Source organism: Telopea speciosissima, chromosome 9, assembly GCF_018873765.1.
Source record: "Telopea speciosissima isolate NSW1024214 ecotype Mountain lineage chromosome 9, Tspe_v1, whole genome shotgun sequence".
Lineage (NCBI taxonomy): Eukaryota > Viridiplantae > Streptophyta > Magnoliopsida > Proteales > Proteaceae > Telopea > Telopea speciosissima.
Genome location: NC_057924.1, coordinates 41,890,578 through 41,906,731, shown reverse-complemented (window position 1 = coordinate 41,906,731; position 16,154 = coordinate 41,890,578). Strand labels below are relative to the sequence as shown.

At 40.6% G+C, this 16,154-nt stretch overlaps 1 protein-coding gene across 2 annotated transcripts in view; it reads left to right on the top strand.

Annotated features, from left to right (window-relative positions):
• Positions 1 to 278: 278 nt before the first annotated feature.
• The window catches only part of LOC122640354 (ubiquitin carboxyl-terminal hydrolase 15-like), a 62,212-nt gene continuing 46,336 nt past the window's right edge, over positions 279 to 16,154 (top strand). Inside the window, exons 1-6 of one of the 2 annotated variants that reach the window (XR_006329647.1) lie at positions 279 to 346; positions 1,724 to 2,108; positions 4,796 to 5,249; positions 5,348 to 5,786; positions 5,881 to 6,035; positions 6,152 to 6,240. Coding sequence is in view for 1 of the 2 variants with exons in the window: in XM_043833517.1 (XP_043689452.1) it covers positions 1,822 to 2,108; positions 4,796 to 5,249; positions 5,348 to 5,786; positions 5,881 to 6,035; positions 6,152 to 6,240 (1,424 nt within the window). In the remaining variant the exon portion in view is untranslated. The remainder of the gene's footprint in view (positions 347 to 1,723; positions 2,109 to 4,795; positions 5,250 to 5,347; positions 5,787 to 5,880; positions 6,036 to 6,151; positions 6,241 to 16,154) is intronic. The other variant, XM_043833517.1, reaches the window with a different exon arrangement.

Here is a 16,154-nt window from a genome sequence, read left to right as displayed (position 1 = left end):
ATGGTTATGATCCTTCAGTCTGTAGTATTTATGGACAAACTCAGGAGATGGGACATGGCCCACACAAGGGACATCAAGAATCTTGATGCTTTAAGGGACTGTACGGTTAAAGATTCTTAGAAACATCAACCTTTAATGGAGCGAGAAGCAACAGATAATGTTTATTTTTTTATTCTTTTCTTTATTATTTTCGAGTGGGCTGAGCTTAACTGAGAAGGGGGACTGAGCGAACGCTGCAGGAAATTGTTGGAACTCCGTATGCATTTTGAAAGAAATCAAAGAATCTCTCGGCAAAGAAGGAAGCTGGAGTCTTGAGCTTTTTGGTGGATTTCTTCTTTTATGCAAGGTAAGAAGGAAGACAGAACCAGCAAACCTTATCGTGATTTCGCTAGTTTTCCTTTTTACTCTCTGAATCTCACGCTGAAAAAGCTGGATTCCACGGGGTCTGTGGTTAAACCATTGAAATCTCTGTAAAAGATGAAGATTAATGATTTTAGCTATGGAGTAATTATTTTTGTAGTCTGGGTAATGTGGACATCTGACAACATTTTCCTGTTTCATCATTTGTCATGGAATCTTCATTCTCTGAAACCGCTTGATTTCCTGCCTGTGTTGTTGAATATGTTGTGCTTATACATGTGGAATTGGTAAATGAGATGCTTTTTTGGGTTGGTTTCTCTTGAAATCTCAGTAGAGAGAAGGGCTTATTGCAAAGTGAAAGATTCCATCATTTTCCCCTCTGTCAGTACGGGGTTTCGTATTTGTTCTATTGATATTTTGATTGATAGCTCTGTAAAATGCAAAAGCAGAAGCCTTTTTGAGGCAGGGATATATCCAAATCACATTTTGTAGGAACGTGGGTTCACTGTATACATTAGAGTGTCAGAGGTTCTTTCATCTAGGGGGTGAATGTGCTCTGGGAGATGGATTTTTGTTCCATAGTTTCTTCATTTCCATGTAGTGAAAGGGAATTTTTTTTTTCCTGGTTAAATATTTCACTTGAACTTCTGAAGTGAAGTTGATGAAGCCATTAGGGGTATTGCTTCTGCTTGAAATCTCCATTTTCTGAACGGTTTTGTCAAATATGAGACCTTTCAGCAGCTCTCGTCGTTTTCTGCTTTCAGTATATCTGTGTGACATTTCTTGCATTCCCTCAAGGGTTACTCAATATTAAGGAAACCGAAAAGCAAAGAGAAGAAGAAGAAGGAGACGAAGACTGATGCTATAACCCATTGACCCCCTCTTCTATTTATTTATTTATTTATTTTTTGGGTTTTTCTTCCTTCAAGAGAATTAAGAGTTTAGTACTTAAATGATTCTTTTGAATATGTATTAGAAATAAATTCTAGGTGGAGCTATGCTCTTTTGAATAGTAAGTTACAAATAATACAATTGCTAACAACTTCCATTTGTATGTTTATGTATTATTCCCTCTCTTCTGCTCTTTCTGTTCCTTTTCTATTTATTCGTATGGTTTTTCCCTTTAATGCTGTTGAATATTTTTCGGGAGGGGTGGGATGGTCTGAAGGAAGCTATGAATATCTTTTCTGTTCCTCCCATTTCTCATGGTTTTGAATCTTGGTGGAGCAGGACTTTTTTACAATTCAGTATGTCTATTTTCTTCTTTTTGTATGGAGATGCATTTCTCTTTTGGAGTAATAAACAACTATTCAGTATGTCTATTTTCTTTTTCTTTTCATTCATTTTTGATCTTATAATGTAGGAAGGAAAAAGAAAGAAAAATGAAGGAGAAACCTTGGCTTATGCAGCTTAGTGAGTTTCTCTTGTAAGGAAGCTGGACATGAATTTGTTGAAGGGGACATGCTTGAGCCAAGGGAAGCTGATATACCTGTCCTGTTTCTGGTCTTGGTTGTGCTTCCTTTGGTTACTTACATCTTACTTGGAAAATGGAATGAGGCTGCAAAGAAGAAGGAGAGGGTACGTCTGCTTGCTCAGTTAGCAGCTGAAGAAGCTCTCCTTGCTGAAGCAACGGCTACTGCCAGTGTTATGCCTGTTGTAGCTTCTACAAAGACTGGGTTTCATGAATGTGCCAGATGCTTTGGTCCAGCTAATACCCGCTGCTCCCAGTGCAAGTCTGTCAGATACTGGTATGTATTTCTTGCTTTTTGTTTTGCTTTGCAACTACAAAAGCACACTGTATCTATTTGTTGCTTTGTTTACAAAAACAACTTATTTGTTGATATTATCGGGAGATCTATGCAGATCTAGTATAGTCCCTTTTTGTTCTAAAGGATCAAGATCACATAAACATTCATTCTCGCCCCTTGAATTCATTTGCTTTTGGTTTAATTTGGTATTGATAGCATTAACTCTTTTTCCAGTTTTTGGGTCCCCGATTAGAAGTTCTCATTGACCACGACCTATAGGAACCAGGCTATCTACCGCTTTCAACCCTTTTTGCATAGGCTTGTGCACAGATTTACGTTCTATAATTCCAGGGGCTTTCACTTCGACACGTCTTTGTTCATGATCGCTGGGAGCCCCTCTTCCTGATGGCGGATCCTAAAGGATCTGTACTTCAGGATCAATTCTGGAGGACAACCAGATGGCAATCAGGTTGTGTAGGACCAAAGTAGGGTAGGCTAATAAGATTTAAGGCTGTTGATTGTGTTGGTAATGGTGGTGAGAGGTAAGGCTTTGAATGGAAGAGAAAGAAGAAGTATTTGAAGGTGAAGATAAGTAGTTGGAAAGATGCAGCCCAGAGTCCCACTGGTTGCTAACCGTCGGAGTCCCACCTTGATCCCGCTGTAGGAGTCTCACCTAAGCTCACTTGATGTTCTCACAAGCTCACTTGATGTTCTCACAACAGATTCTCACAAAAGAGTACTTTATTTTTTTAAAATTTCTGGATGCTTAAAACAGCCTCCACGATTTCAATTTATAGAGGAGGAAGAGACTAAGCAGCCTCTTAGATAGATGAATTAAATAAAGTGACTGCTGGAATTCCAAAGCTAAATGGAATTCCCAACACCTAGAAAATAAACCCAATACATAGGAAATAAGTCCTAGACCTAGAAATTTAACCCAAGAAATAGAAAATTGTTCCCAAGACTTAGGAACTACAAACAAGACTAAATAAAGGAAAACATTAAAGCTGCCTAGGAATATGAAAAGACACAAGAAAATGTTAGTTTTTGTGGGGCCAGACTTGACTAACCCAAGGAGTCCATGATTGGGCTGTAATGGCCAGAAGTGGAATCAGTCCAGGTCTGGACTGGTCTTGAACTTGGACTGAATCTTGGACTTGGGCTGGATCTTGAACATGGGCTGGGCCGTGGGCTTAGCCGGGGACTGATAAAGCCTGGGCCTGGGCCTAAGCTGGTACCTTGTGGGGTGCTTGACTGGTTCTGGCCTGGTCCTGGTTGGGGCTGCCAATGGCCCTTCATCACTCCCAACCAAGTGTCGTAATATTGGTCTTGGATTGGTGGATTCGTCTGGATCGGTATTGGCTGAGACCGTTCCCGATTCTTGACCGATCCACTGGTACGACCCAAGAGTAAAACATAAAAAAACCGTTTTTTATTAAAAAACAGGGGCAAATCCGTTAGATTCGGCCTGATTCAGGGCGATGCCGAAGCTGATCCCAATACCGATCCAAAGATTGATCCCGAGATCAATCTCGAGATTACGAACCATGGTCCCAACTCCTCGACTGCATGCCCTAGCATTACCTTTCCTGTAGGAATATCCACAATAGATCCAGTGTGCTTGACAAGATCTCCTTCTTTAATAGCGGTATCACTTCCAAAGACAACAAACTACATTCTTATCCTCAAGATTCAATGCTATTCCTTTCACACTGCTGGAAAATTCAACCATTTCCCCAGCTTGAATCGTGTTCAATCCATCAACATGTGCAATCCCATCTCCAACTGAGACCACTTGTGACTCGCCTGATCTCATCCACTTTCAAATTCGTGTAAAAGTTGGTAATTCTACTTTCTAATGGAGTCATGAGTTCCAGAGCTCTAGGAGAAAATTCCAGAATTCACAAATTGGATATTTCAAGGGCTTTTACCAATTGACTAAGAAAGCTAATTTATAAATCAATCTTTCAACATTTTATCGAGACAGAGTCAACTGAACACAAACTATACCGCGCAAGGCAACAATGCTCGACTAGGAGAATAGGAAAGACTTGATATATAATCTGTTCCTTCATGCCGGCTATAGTCCATTAGCAAGCAATAGGGGAACTGTTCCTTCCATTCAGCAAGGGAATACAAGCATTACGGGGACTTTTATAGAATATGAATTTGACTGTTCCCAGCTCAAGTTTCTATTAATTAATAGAAATATTGAGTTCTTGCTATATACATAATCGCTACTTACACCACTTATCTACCATTCCATTTGCATTTCTTAGCAGACAAGAGAAAGTTATGCTCAACCTACTTCCTTATGTGTCCACAATATTAGTAATATCTGTGGACCATCCATATTATCCTTCCCATCTTATGGCATCTGATGAAGCCCTTTGATGTTTTCAGTAAGATATTTTATCTATTTCTTTGAAGAATAATAGATCTTTGAAGAATAATAGACATCGTTACATATATATGCATATATAATATATTTATGGTAAGAAATTTTTTTTTGGGTAATTAGGGTGCAAATATACTTTAGACAGATAGCACATACTACACATGCAAAAACATTCTACTACATGTATCAATAAAACTAAAAGGCTAATGAAACATATGAGGCCTGATCTTGCAGCATAACACTACCTTCTTCGTCTTCCATAATGCTTTGAATTGATTGCAATTTTCAGTTCTGGAAAGTGTCAAATTATCCACTGGAGGATGGGTCACAAGGAAGAATGTCAGCAGTTGGAGGCCACCTGCCTAAGTTCATCTCCTAAGCCTGCCGTAATTGATGAATATGTTCATGAGAGTGCTCTACCATGTGAAAACCAGGATGGTCTCTTTGAAGCATATGAGATTAGGCATATTATACCAGACAGTGTCCCTCTGGATAAACCAAATCATCCATCTACCAACGCTTCTACTGCTTCTATCAACACTACCGTGCTCAATACATATCAGGTACCGAGGGTGGAGAAAAAACTTGCAGAGAAGCGTGTCTCCGGTAAATCTAACAGAGAAATATTGAGAACAGAAGATGCTGCTTTATCGGGATCTTTTGAAGAAGCCTGTGGAAGTTGCGATAGCAGTTCAACTTTGTCTAATATTATCCCATCCAAGAAGGCTTCTATAAGACATAAGGTACCAAAATTTAATTTTGTTCCTTTGGGTTGTGTTGTTGTTTTACTTTTTCATCCACTGATGTATCCCCTAATATTCTACTTCTGTGGTGGCTTCAGTTAGGAAATGATGATCCCATAGCATCTTCAGGACAAATTTCAAAACAGCATAACATCAATAGCCCTTCTGTGCTTGTAAATGGGAGAATCGCTCGGAGAAGTACTATTCATGATAATCATAACTTAAGAGGACAAACTGAATGTTTATCTGAATCAAGCAGTGAACCTTGTACCACAGGCTCATTACATTCAGAGAAAACCAGGACAAGATTGCAAGATAGGGACAGTTTACTTAGGGAAGAACTGGCTTCTAATAGTGAAACAATTGACTTGATATGTCCCCCTGAAATGATCTCAGTCAAGGGAAGCATGAAATCTAGTAGTATGTTACATCCTTCTGAATCCAAAATTTCAGGATCCCCAGGATCAACTTTGAAAGCTTCGAGAGAAAGCACATACTCAGGGATGCAGAGTAAAGGATGTGTAATAAATGAATCAAGTGGGTTTTCTAGGCTTTGTTCATAATATTTGTGGATGCATTTGCTTTCAACCTGTTGGCCCTTATTGCATTTAATACTGTATTCTCTATGCAGAAGTCTGTCAAGCGGGTGCTTTCACGACTGTCCCTGGAAAGGACAAAAATGGTCTGTCAGACAGTATTATGAGGAAGATGGGTCTAAGAAAGTCATCTAAACTTCAGAGACAGGATGCTAGAGAAGTTACTAGTAATGGCCGGAAGAGCAACAAGGTTTACCTTTCAATTCATGTGCAACCCCTGATATATGAATTCTTTATTCATTTTACTCGAATTATGGATATACAAATGAAAGCTTTCCTTCATTCTCTGTTCTTTTGATTTCATAGGTGCTCTTCCCTTACGAAGAATTTGTAAGGTTGTTTCAATGTGAAAGCTGGGATATATCTCCTAGAGGACTTCTAAATTGTGGGAACAGGTAATTTCATGTCCTGCTGATTTCTAAGGCCAGGTGTTTTGGGTATCTGGGATTAACTTTTTCTACTGATAGTTTGGCCATTGTTTGTATTCTGCAGCTTCATAGGATAGTTTTCCCCTTATGTTTGTCTTCTACCTATTGGAGTTCTTGTCCTCATATTGGATAACAGAAGATATCCTGTGAACTGGGGATGTAGATTCCAGTAATGCTATGTTTCTGCAAAGTAAACATAGAGACATGGATCAATGTCATAAAAAACTGTAGCGTGAATTTCATGGGACAATTGCTACCAAAGTTGGTCACTACTTTTGATGCTTCAGTTTCCCTGTTTTGTTTTGGGTATTAATTAGATGTGTATCATTGCTTGGAAAGTGTGTAAAAAATGAAAAGACTGTTTCACACTGCTCAGTCTTCCGCTCATTATATGTCATGATGGTCTACAAGAAGTAATAAAAAGTGACAAAAGTAGCTTTTGCAATTTGCTAAGTGAAAATCAACATTCAATGATGTTTACAGTCCCATGGAGACTACATGCCTGATTAGGAGAACTAGATCCTTCTGTGAATAAAGGGACATCTTGTTCATTCAGAAGCCAATGTCTAGAAACTCTTGGGGTACCCTGTCACATGATTTGAGGTGTTTGAGGGTGTTTACTTCTTCTGTCCTATTGTACTATTCCCCTTGTTGTTGTATGTAAATTGGTTGTATTTTTTGTGCTGGCTGGTTGCCCATAAAATCTATTTGTTACTCTGGGAGAGCAATTGTTCTTATTGTCAAGTGTGTGTTATCATTGTTGGCAACCCAGCTGATGTGTCAGTGATGAAGTGGCTGGTTCTGATGATGTGGCAGTGTCTGGTTTGGCAGTGAGAGTGTTAATGCCCCTTGATTGGTAGTGAGAGTGTCAATGCCCTTGGTAGAATCACCAGAAGAGGAGTTTCCAGCAGTGAAAGGGATGGCCGTGGAAGCAGTCTAGAGAGCTGATCTCTCAGTAGGTGGAGGATGGAGCATAGCAGCCTTACGGTTTTCTTCAGAGGAGACCAAGGCATAGGATTGTTTAAGCGTGGGAAAAGGAGAGTGACCCAACACTTGGACCCCAATCTGATCATATTCCACATTTAATCCAGCCAAGAAGTCATAGACTCGTATCTTGTCAACATGCTTCTTGTAAGCAGCAATATCACCAAGAGTGGAAGAATGGTGATCAGAAAAATGATCCAACTGTTGCCAAAGGCTGCGAAAAGTAGCATAGTACTTGGAGACAGATAATTCCCCCTGAGTGGTATGAAGGACTTTCTTCTGGAGTTCATAAACCTGGGCATCAATACCAAGCTGTCCATATGTTTCCTTGCAGGCAGACCATATCTAAGCAGCTGTATCAAGAAGAAGAAATCCACTTGCAAGGTCTGATTGCATCGAGCCAATCAAATAAGACATGAGGATACCATTATTGGATATCCGTCTGTTCAGAAGAGGACCAACTTCAGTTGGCATAACAATAGTACCATCAATATGGCCAGTAAGCCCACGGCCAGCAATGACAAAGTAGGCTGAGCGAGACTATATCAGGTAATTGCTCCCATCCAGTTTGATAGGGTTAGGGAGAAGGTCATGTGTATCATTCCTACCATACCCATCAGCAGCAGAAGTGCCAGTAGAGACTTCAGAGTCGGCCATTGTTCAGCAGAGAGACCTAAATCGCAGAGAAGGGCTGTGGTGATGAGAAACCCAATAAATACTCCAAGATAAGAGTTGGAAATTGGAGGAGAAACCTCTTCAAATGTAGGAAGAGTTGTCCCCAAAAACCAGCAGCAACAGATAGGGCAATCCCCTAGATCGACTTTTTCAGGGTTTTGAAAAAAACCCTGATTCTGGTGAGATTAGTATAGGGTAGAGTGCAATCAAAAAACCAGTCTAATGTGCTGAAACTTGGATCGAGTGTACTTGTAGTAGTGCTGAATCACCCTTCCAAAACCCAGCATCAACAGAGAAGTAAAACCCCAAGATCGATATTTACAGGGTTTTGAAAAAAAAACCAATATGAGAGCAAAATCGATCAGGGAGAGAAGCCACAATATGGCTGGAGATAGAACCTTGTCCAATAAGAATCTGCTGGGAGAGAAGCCACAGTATGGATGGAGATAGAACCTTGTCCAATAAGAATCTGCTGCAGTTCTTGAGCTTCCACAATGTGGAGAGATCCCTTTTAAGAGTAGATTAAATCAGTCCAAAAACCTTGAAGTCTTCAAAAGTCGCAGTCAGAGTACAAGCTCCTATCGATCTGAAAATTCTATAATCATTGAATGAGGTGATGGAGGGCAGCAACTGGATCTGTAGATCACCTTATCAGTGCTGCCCTAGTGGGAGAATGAAGAATAAAAGGAGAAAGAGGGGAAGAAGAGCTTGAGAATGAAAGTGAGGAGAAGGGGAAATCGAGAATGGAAAAAAGGAGACTGCCCTAATCCGAAACTTGCTCTGATGCCATGTTAGTAGATTTGAATTAGAGAGTAATTGCTTGAGTGATCAATATGATCAAACAAGCCTTGTATTTATAATAGAAAAGATTACATACTAATGACAAAAAATACCCTTAGCATAGCCGACTTAACTAGGAAGTACAAAGAATGTAAAAATATAACTGTGACATGACCAGAATACCCCCACGGTATTCTGGTGTACATAATTCAACACACAACAACAACTTAGCCTTATCCCAACTTAATGGGGTCGGCTAAAGATAGAAAATTAATATAGAAGTAAAGGGAAGGGGCACACAACATTGACACCAATTGTAGGGCATCGACCCCTCCTAGCTACGCACTACTTCTTAACTGCCCAACATCCCGGCCACAAAATTGGAGTTCATTACAACAACAACATCACAACATCAAAGTCCAATTAAATGGGGTTGACCACATGGATCTTTGTTCTCTACTCAGCTCTATTTGAAGTCATGCCAGGAACAAAGCCTAAGCTAAGCATGTCATTCTTCAGCACTTCTTCTATGGTTATCTTAGGCCTGCCTTTGGCTCTTTTGGTTCCCTCAATTTGAATCAGGTCACTCCTCTGGATTCCGGCATCCAAAGGCCTTTGTTGAATGGCCATGCCACCTCAAACAACTCTCTCTAAGTTTATCATGGATCGGAGCTACTCCCAACCCAACTCTAATATGGTCATTCCTTAAATAAAACTTTGGAACATTGGTAGTGAACATGATAGACCGGGCAACTTCAAGGAGGTGCCAATTCTTCCGTTCAGGGATACCATTTTGTTTTGGAGTTTGAACACAGGAAGTTTGTGAAAGAATGCCATGGTCGTCAAGATACTTGAGAAAAGGGCCATCAATATATTCTGTTCCCTTATTACTCTGCAAGGCTTAAACCTGGGTCCGAACCATATTATGGAAGGATTGAAAACAAAAAATGGCCTCGAATTTTGTCTGAAGGAGATATACCCAAGTTAAGCGAGTGCAATTATCAAGAAAAGTAATAAAACATCAGTATCCACCCTATGCAATAGTGCGAGAAGGTCCCCACAAATCAGAACGAATAATAGAAAAAGGAATACTACTTTTATTAGCACTAGGGTAATAAGAAGAACGAGTGTGTTTATCAAGTTCACACACATCACAAGTAAAATGTCCCTAAGGAAAGTGTTTTATTAAAGAAGGAAATAAACGATTCAAAATGCGGAAAGAAGGATGTCCCAGATGGCGGTACCATTGGTGTAATTGGTAAAGATGACTATCAACCCGAAGAGTATTCATAGAGACTGGAGAAGATGTTGCAGGAGGTTCAAGATCAAAGTAGTAGAGCCCATCTCGCACCTTACCATATCCAATCGTTTTCCCCGTCACAAGATCTTAAAAAACACAATGAGTGGAAAAGAAGTGAACACAGCAATTGAGGTCAACAATATAGCGATAAATTGAAAAAAAATTAGCACACATGTTAGGGACATGGAGCACATATTGAAGAGATGGTGGGAGAACAGGAACAATGCCCTTACTAGAAATAGCGGAAAGGGACCCATTAGAGACTCGGACCTTGTCCTTACTTGAACAGGGGGTATAGGTACTAAATATATCCGAGGAACTAGTCATGTGGTTAGAGGCTCCGGAACCCAAGAGCCAAGAATTGCTAGGCTGGGATGAAGAAGGAATATACCTGACTGGGCTAGATGAGAAGCAGAGGTGGAAGATGCTGATGCCGTGGGAGGAGCAGCAGGATCCATCTCAGCCGGAGCCTGAGAACGCGAGGCACCTTGTTTCCCACCACGTCCTCCCCCTTTAGGATGACCGTGAATCTTCCAACATGTTTCTTTGGAGTGGCGAGGATGGCTACAATAGTCACACTTAACCGGCTCTTTACTAGGAGCAGTCGGTTTAGTCAAATCAGGTTGAGGAGTAGAGGCAAGGGCTGAGTGAGCAGGAGTAATCATAGGCATCATAACTGACCGGCAACGCTTCTCATGTTGAACCAAATTATATGCTTCCAGTAAGGTGGGAAACTTATCACGACTGAGAACCTGGACCTAGATTTGATCATATTCTGGGTTCAATCATGCAAGGAAGTCATACACTCATTCCATCTCGTGCTCTGTCTGAAAGGTATTGATATCAGCAGTACAAGACATGGAGACAGGGTGGTAGAAGTCCAACTATTGCCATAAATTGTTAAGGGCAGCGTAGTAGGCAGGGAGTAATAACTCCTTCTGAGCAATCTCCCAAACTGGTTGACGCAATTCATAAATCTGAGCATAGTTGTTGGACTGTGCATAGGTGAATGACAACATCCCACAATTCTTTGGCCGAGTTCAAAAGAACAAAACTAGGGCTGTTGGTGGGTTCCATAGAGTTGAGTAAAAAGGACATCACAAGGGCGTCATTCGCCAGCTAGGTATTAGCATCCACAGTGTCAGATGGCTTGGGAGTATCACTACTCATATCCCAAGAGGTTATTACCACGGATCGTGAGCATGCAATCCTGGGACCAAGTCAGATAGTTGGTCCCATTCAACTTTGTAGGCCCAATTTGAAGAGTAGGGTTATGGCCATGGGTTCCAAGATGACCCACCACACTACCCTCAACTCCCCCTGTAGACGTAGTAAAGCTTTCTGTCATTTATAGGGATAAAATAACGATGAACAGGGCCAAGAAACACGGTTCAAGATTTCGCGAAATATCGCCTATATATCGGCATATTTCGGAAATCTCGACACTCCTGAGACAAAATGGCCATACGAAATGAAAAAAGTACAAATTTCGGCAAAATTTCGTGATATTTCGGGATTTACATGGCAATTGTGGATGACTACACTTGTTTCTTCTTTGAAACTATACTGTGGTCTACGAATGTCCTTCAGACAGAGAGCAATGGGCGTCGACTCCAACGGAGCATGAGGGGGGTCGATCCAGGAAGGCATAACAATTATTACTAGGATTTGTTTTATGACAGTTGTGAGTCTTGTGAGTTGTGACTTTTTGTATTGACTATTGAGTATTGAACTAATGACTTTTATGGAGTTCTGAGTTATGACTTATGAACTTATGCACTTATGATTTTATGAGTTTAAAGTTTAAACTAAAGGCTACATTTGACTTTATTTTTGTTTCATTACTTTGTTTAAATTTGTTATTATGTCTTTTAGTACTTATACAATGTGTATTTAACTATTTATACATCAGGGTCCGACCGTATACTGTCAATCAAGGGTGCAAACCCAAAACACCACTTTGAGTTCATTTTTTTGCAATATGAAGGTTTAAATGTGTTTATTTAGCTTAAATAAGGGTGTACATGAAGTATCAGGCCTTAATATGGCCAAAAACCCACTGAGATGGACTGCCGAAATATGGCAGAAAAAATACCATACTTCGGCGAAATTTTGGTATATTTCGGATATTTCGGAAATCTCGATCTGCCTGAAATGGCGAGACGAGATGAGGTCTTAAACCTTGCCAAGAAATCACTCACAGAATGTGTAGAAGATGATCAAATAAGAGGCAGCAGCATATAAGTCCAATAATCAATTAATCAACAGTGCATACGAGCAGCAATATGATAATATAAGGCATGAAGGAGTTAGGCAGCAACCGAAAAAGGACCTGCCATCCGTGATGATCAATGGAGATGTCTTATAGAGAGATCCAGAGGGGCAACAGGCCCTAACAGATTGACAAAAGGGGGTGAAGGCCCTTGCCAGCGTCATAGGAGGGGGGTGGTGCCCTTGCAGGTGAAGGCGTCGAAGTAAAGGGGGCTAGAGCCCCTGGAAGCAGCAACAAAGGGGCGGAGCCCTTGTAGTCGATGAAGAAAGAAGGTGGGGGAGCCCCTGTAGGCGGCGGCGAAAGAGGGGGTGATGACTCCTGGAGGCATCGAAAGAGGGGGCGAGAGCCCTTGGTGGTGTTAGGGAGAGAGGTGGAGCCTCCATAAGGGGGCTTGGGCCCCTGAAACATATGGGTGTGAAGCCTTGGTGGCGGCGGGCATGGGGTGATGGTGTTAGTGGTCAGCGGTGAAGGCTGCATGACTTTTAGGATACCATGCTCAGCCTTGGGAGGACATAGCCTCTATTATGAGGGGCTGACCTTCGCAAAAGGTCGAAAAGAAAAAAAATCCCAAAAGGAATTGGTCTTTGATACCAAGAAGAATTTAGAGAAGAGAAGAGATTTGAGAATGTGTTGGCTTATCAGAGTGACAGAGGCCACCTTTTACTTATAGAGATGAAGGGAAATTACAAATAAGGCATGCTAGCTAGGGCTGACTCGTAGGCCTTATCTAACATGCAGATACAACGAATATGGACATTACACAAAGACCAAACCAACTAAGAGAATCGGACCAAATCTTCAACAGATTCTGATTTGAGCGCCAACATATGTTTCCGCTTAAAACAGTCAATCTGACTGGCCGATCTTCACGAACATCTACTCCCTTGTTGCATCGCGTTTGGTATACGTCGCGAAGGTTCCAAACGACTGGTTCATGTTTCTTCCGAAATTTTTGAGTGCGTTAGGTCGATCTGTCGGTCGAAAATTGCTCCCCTCATCTAATCCAAATCAGATGGCTCCCAGGCCAGCCACAATCTAGTGTGATGCACTTGTGCATATTCAGCCCCAAAAGCAAGGTTCGAAAACTCGGATCTCGGTGCCAACTCGGACCCTTGAAAAACCAAGTCGAGTCGAGATCTCATCGAGTTGGTGCACTTTTTTTTTTCTTGACTCGAAGCCTCATCTCGGTGGGTTTTAGACCTAGTTTGGGTCTGAAACTTGGTATTCAACCTATATTAGGCCATTTAAACACAATGGCACTATCAGATTTTGTAAAAACAAAGTCCAAATCGGAGTTTCACTTAGTGGGAAAGCAAGACAGACACTTATGCTAGAAACCAGGACAGACACAGGACAAACATACTTATTTATGCCTTTACTTAAGATATTATTCATAAATAAGCAAATACCCCCCTATTTGAATCCAATAAAAATAGTTAAAAAATAAAATTCCAAAAGGAAAAAAAGTCAACCCCCAGTTCAAGAACAAAAACTGGATTTTCGGCGGTAGGTGCAATTTTCAACTTTCTAATGCTGGGGTTTTTCTCAAATCTAAAAAGTTCCATAAATCTTATTATGGTAATACATTGCTAAAAACCAAAAGTGCGGTAAAATATTCATTTGTTTTGATTCCAAAAAACTATTTTCATTCAGAGCGATTTTAACAGCATTTGCGCTCTTTCAATATAAATTAGATTTTAGCAATCTTGGACTTGTTTGAAAGCTTTCAAACAAGTCCAAGATTGCTAAAATCTGATTTATATTGAAAGAGTTATGTACCGGTCAAACTTAATTTGGTGTGCGCAAATGCTGTTAAAATCGCTCTGAATGAAAATAGTATTTTGGACATCAAAACAAATGAATATTTTACCGCACTTTTGGTTTTTAGCAATTTTTACCATAATAAGATCTATGGAATTTTTAGATTTGAGAAAAACCCCAGCATCAGAAAGTTGAAAATTGCACCTACCGTCGAAAATCCAGTTTTTGTTCTTGAACTGTTGGGTTGACTTTTTTTCCTTTTGGAATTTGATTTTTTAACTATTTTTATTGGATTCAAATAGGGGGGTATTTGCTTATTTATGAATAAAAACTTAAGTAAATGAAACATTTACTTAAATGATATTAGGCATAAATAAGTGTCTGTCTTGGTTCCTAGCATAGGTAGGTGTTTGTATACCAAGATTTTCCAGTAAGATCTCAAGATCTGGCACTCATATAAAGGACCTAGATGGGCATTTTCCTATGTCAAACCGAGATCTTGACTGAGATCCTCGGCGAGATATTGACATTTTGAGACTCGTAGGCAGTCTCATCTCGGGATTTCGAAAAACCGAGAAACTCGGCGAGATCTCACGAGTTCTCGAACTATGCCCAAAAGATTCCATTTCCTGCATTCTTTGTGGCCGAACTTTGAAGTGTGATATCTCCCTCATCATGTGGCCAAATCAAGTGAACCAAAAACTGATTTTCTCTTCTCTTTGAGCTTTACATTCCAAAAGACAGAGAGGAAGAAGGTTCCCATTGCATTCAATGCTTGTCATCTACTTCTAGTGAAGCTTGAAGGCTCCATTAAAGACAAGCAAGGAGAAAGAAGAGGTGAAGAAAAGTGAGCAAAGGTGGCCCCCCATGCCAATGTACACTTGAAGAGTCTAGTTCTCCTGTCAGAGGAGCAGATAATTGGTAATCCCACTACTGGTATTCAAACTAGAAGAATGAAGACTAACACCTACTTACTGCTGTCTCAAGTTGAGCCAAAATCTGTTGTTGGAAGCAAGCAGAGATGAGAGCTGGATGAAAGCTATGAATGAAGAGCTTGACCAGATTGAGAGAAGCCATACATGGGATTTCGTTCCTTGGCCAGTTGACAAAAACACAATTAGCACAAAATGGGTTTTCAGAAATAAACTCAATGAAGATGATCAAGTTGTGAGGAACAAGGCAAGGCTTGTGTGCAAGGGGTATGCTCAAGTAGAGTGCTTGCATTCAATGTTTGTCATCTACTTCTAGTGAAGCTTGAAGGCTCCATTAATTGAGTTTAAGCATGGTGGTTGTGTGTTGTTGGTGTTCCATTTAAGAGTTAAGACAAGCAAGGAGAAAGAAGAAAAGGTGAAGAAAAGTGAGCAAAGGTGGTCCCCCATGCCAATTTACACTTGAAGAGTCAAGTTCTCCAGTCATAGGAGTTGAATATTCCAGTGAGCTTGGAGTTTCTTAAAGTCATCTCAGAGTACCAGGACTTGCTACAGACTTGGGGTTGTAAGGCTTCTCACTTTGTATTCATTTCTGTACATTGTCTATATTCATGTTTTTATGCTAGACATAGGGTTGAATACTGTTGACTCTATGGTAGATGTGTATCACTGTGGGCATTGTATAACCCCAGTTTTATTTTCTGAAGAAGCGTTCAGTGTGTGCTATCATTTGTACTAGCATTGTAATGCCATCTCAGTTCTATGCTGGGAAATTGGGTGTAGTAGCTCCCAGCTGTAGGTGCAGCTAAAGTAGTGTATTGAGTAGATACGAAGCATCTACAATCACTACTCCAGGGATGTAGGTATCTTGCCCAACCTCGTATAAATATTTGTGTTGTGGGTGTGTGCCCCCTTTCTGTTTGCTTCTGTGGAGTTAGAAGTGATTGTGTGCAGGATGGGTGTATACACTTGGTTGAGCCTTTGACAGTCAGGCTGGGGTGTATACACGAATGTGTGATTGTTTATGAAAAGTACCAACACAGTGCCAGTGCCAGTGTGTGTGGAATAGGAAAGGAAAGAATATTAGGTCACTGATTCACCCCCTCTCAGTGACAGGACAGCCATAGATCAACACTTATTTGACCCTCTTCCCCCAAAATAAAGTAAAATATAACTTAAT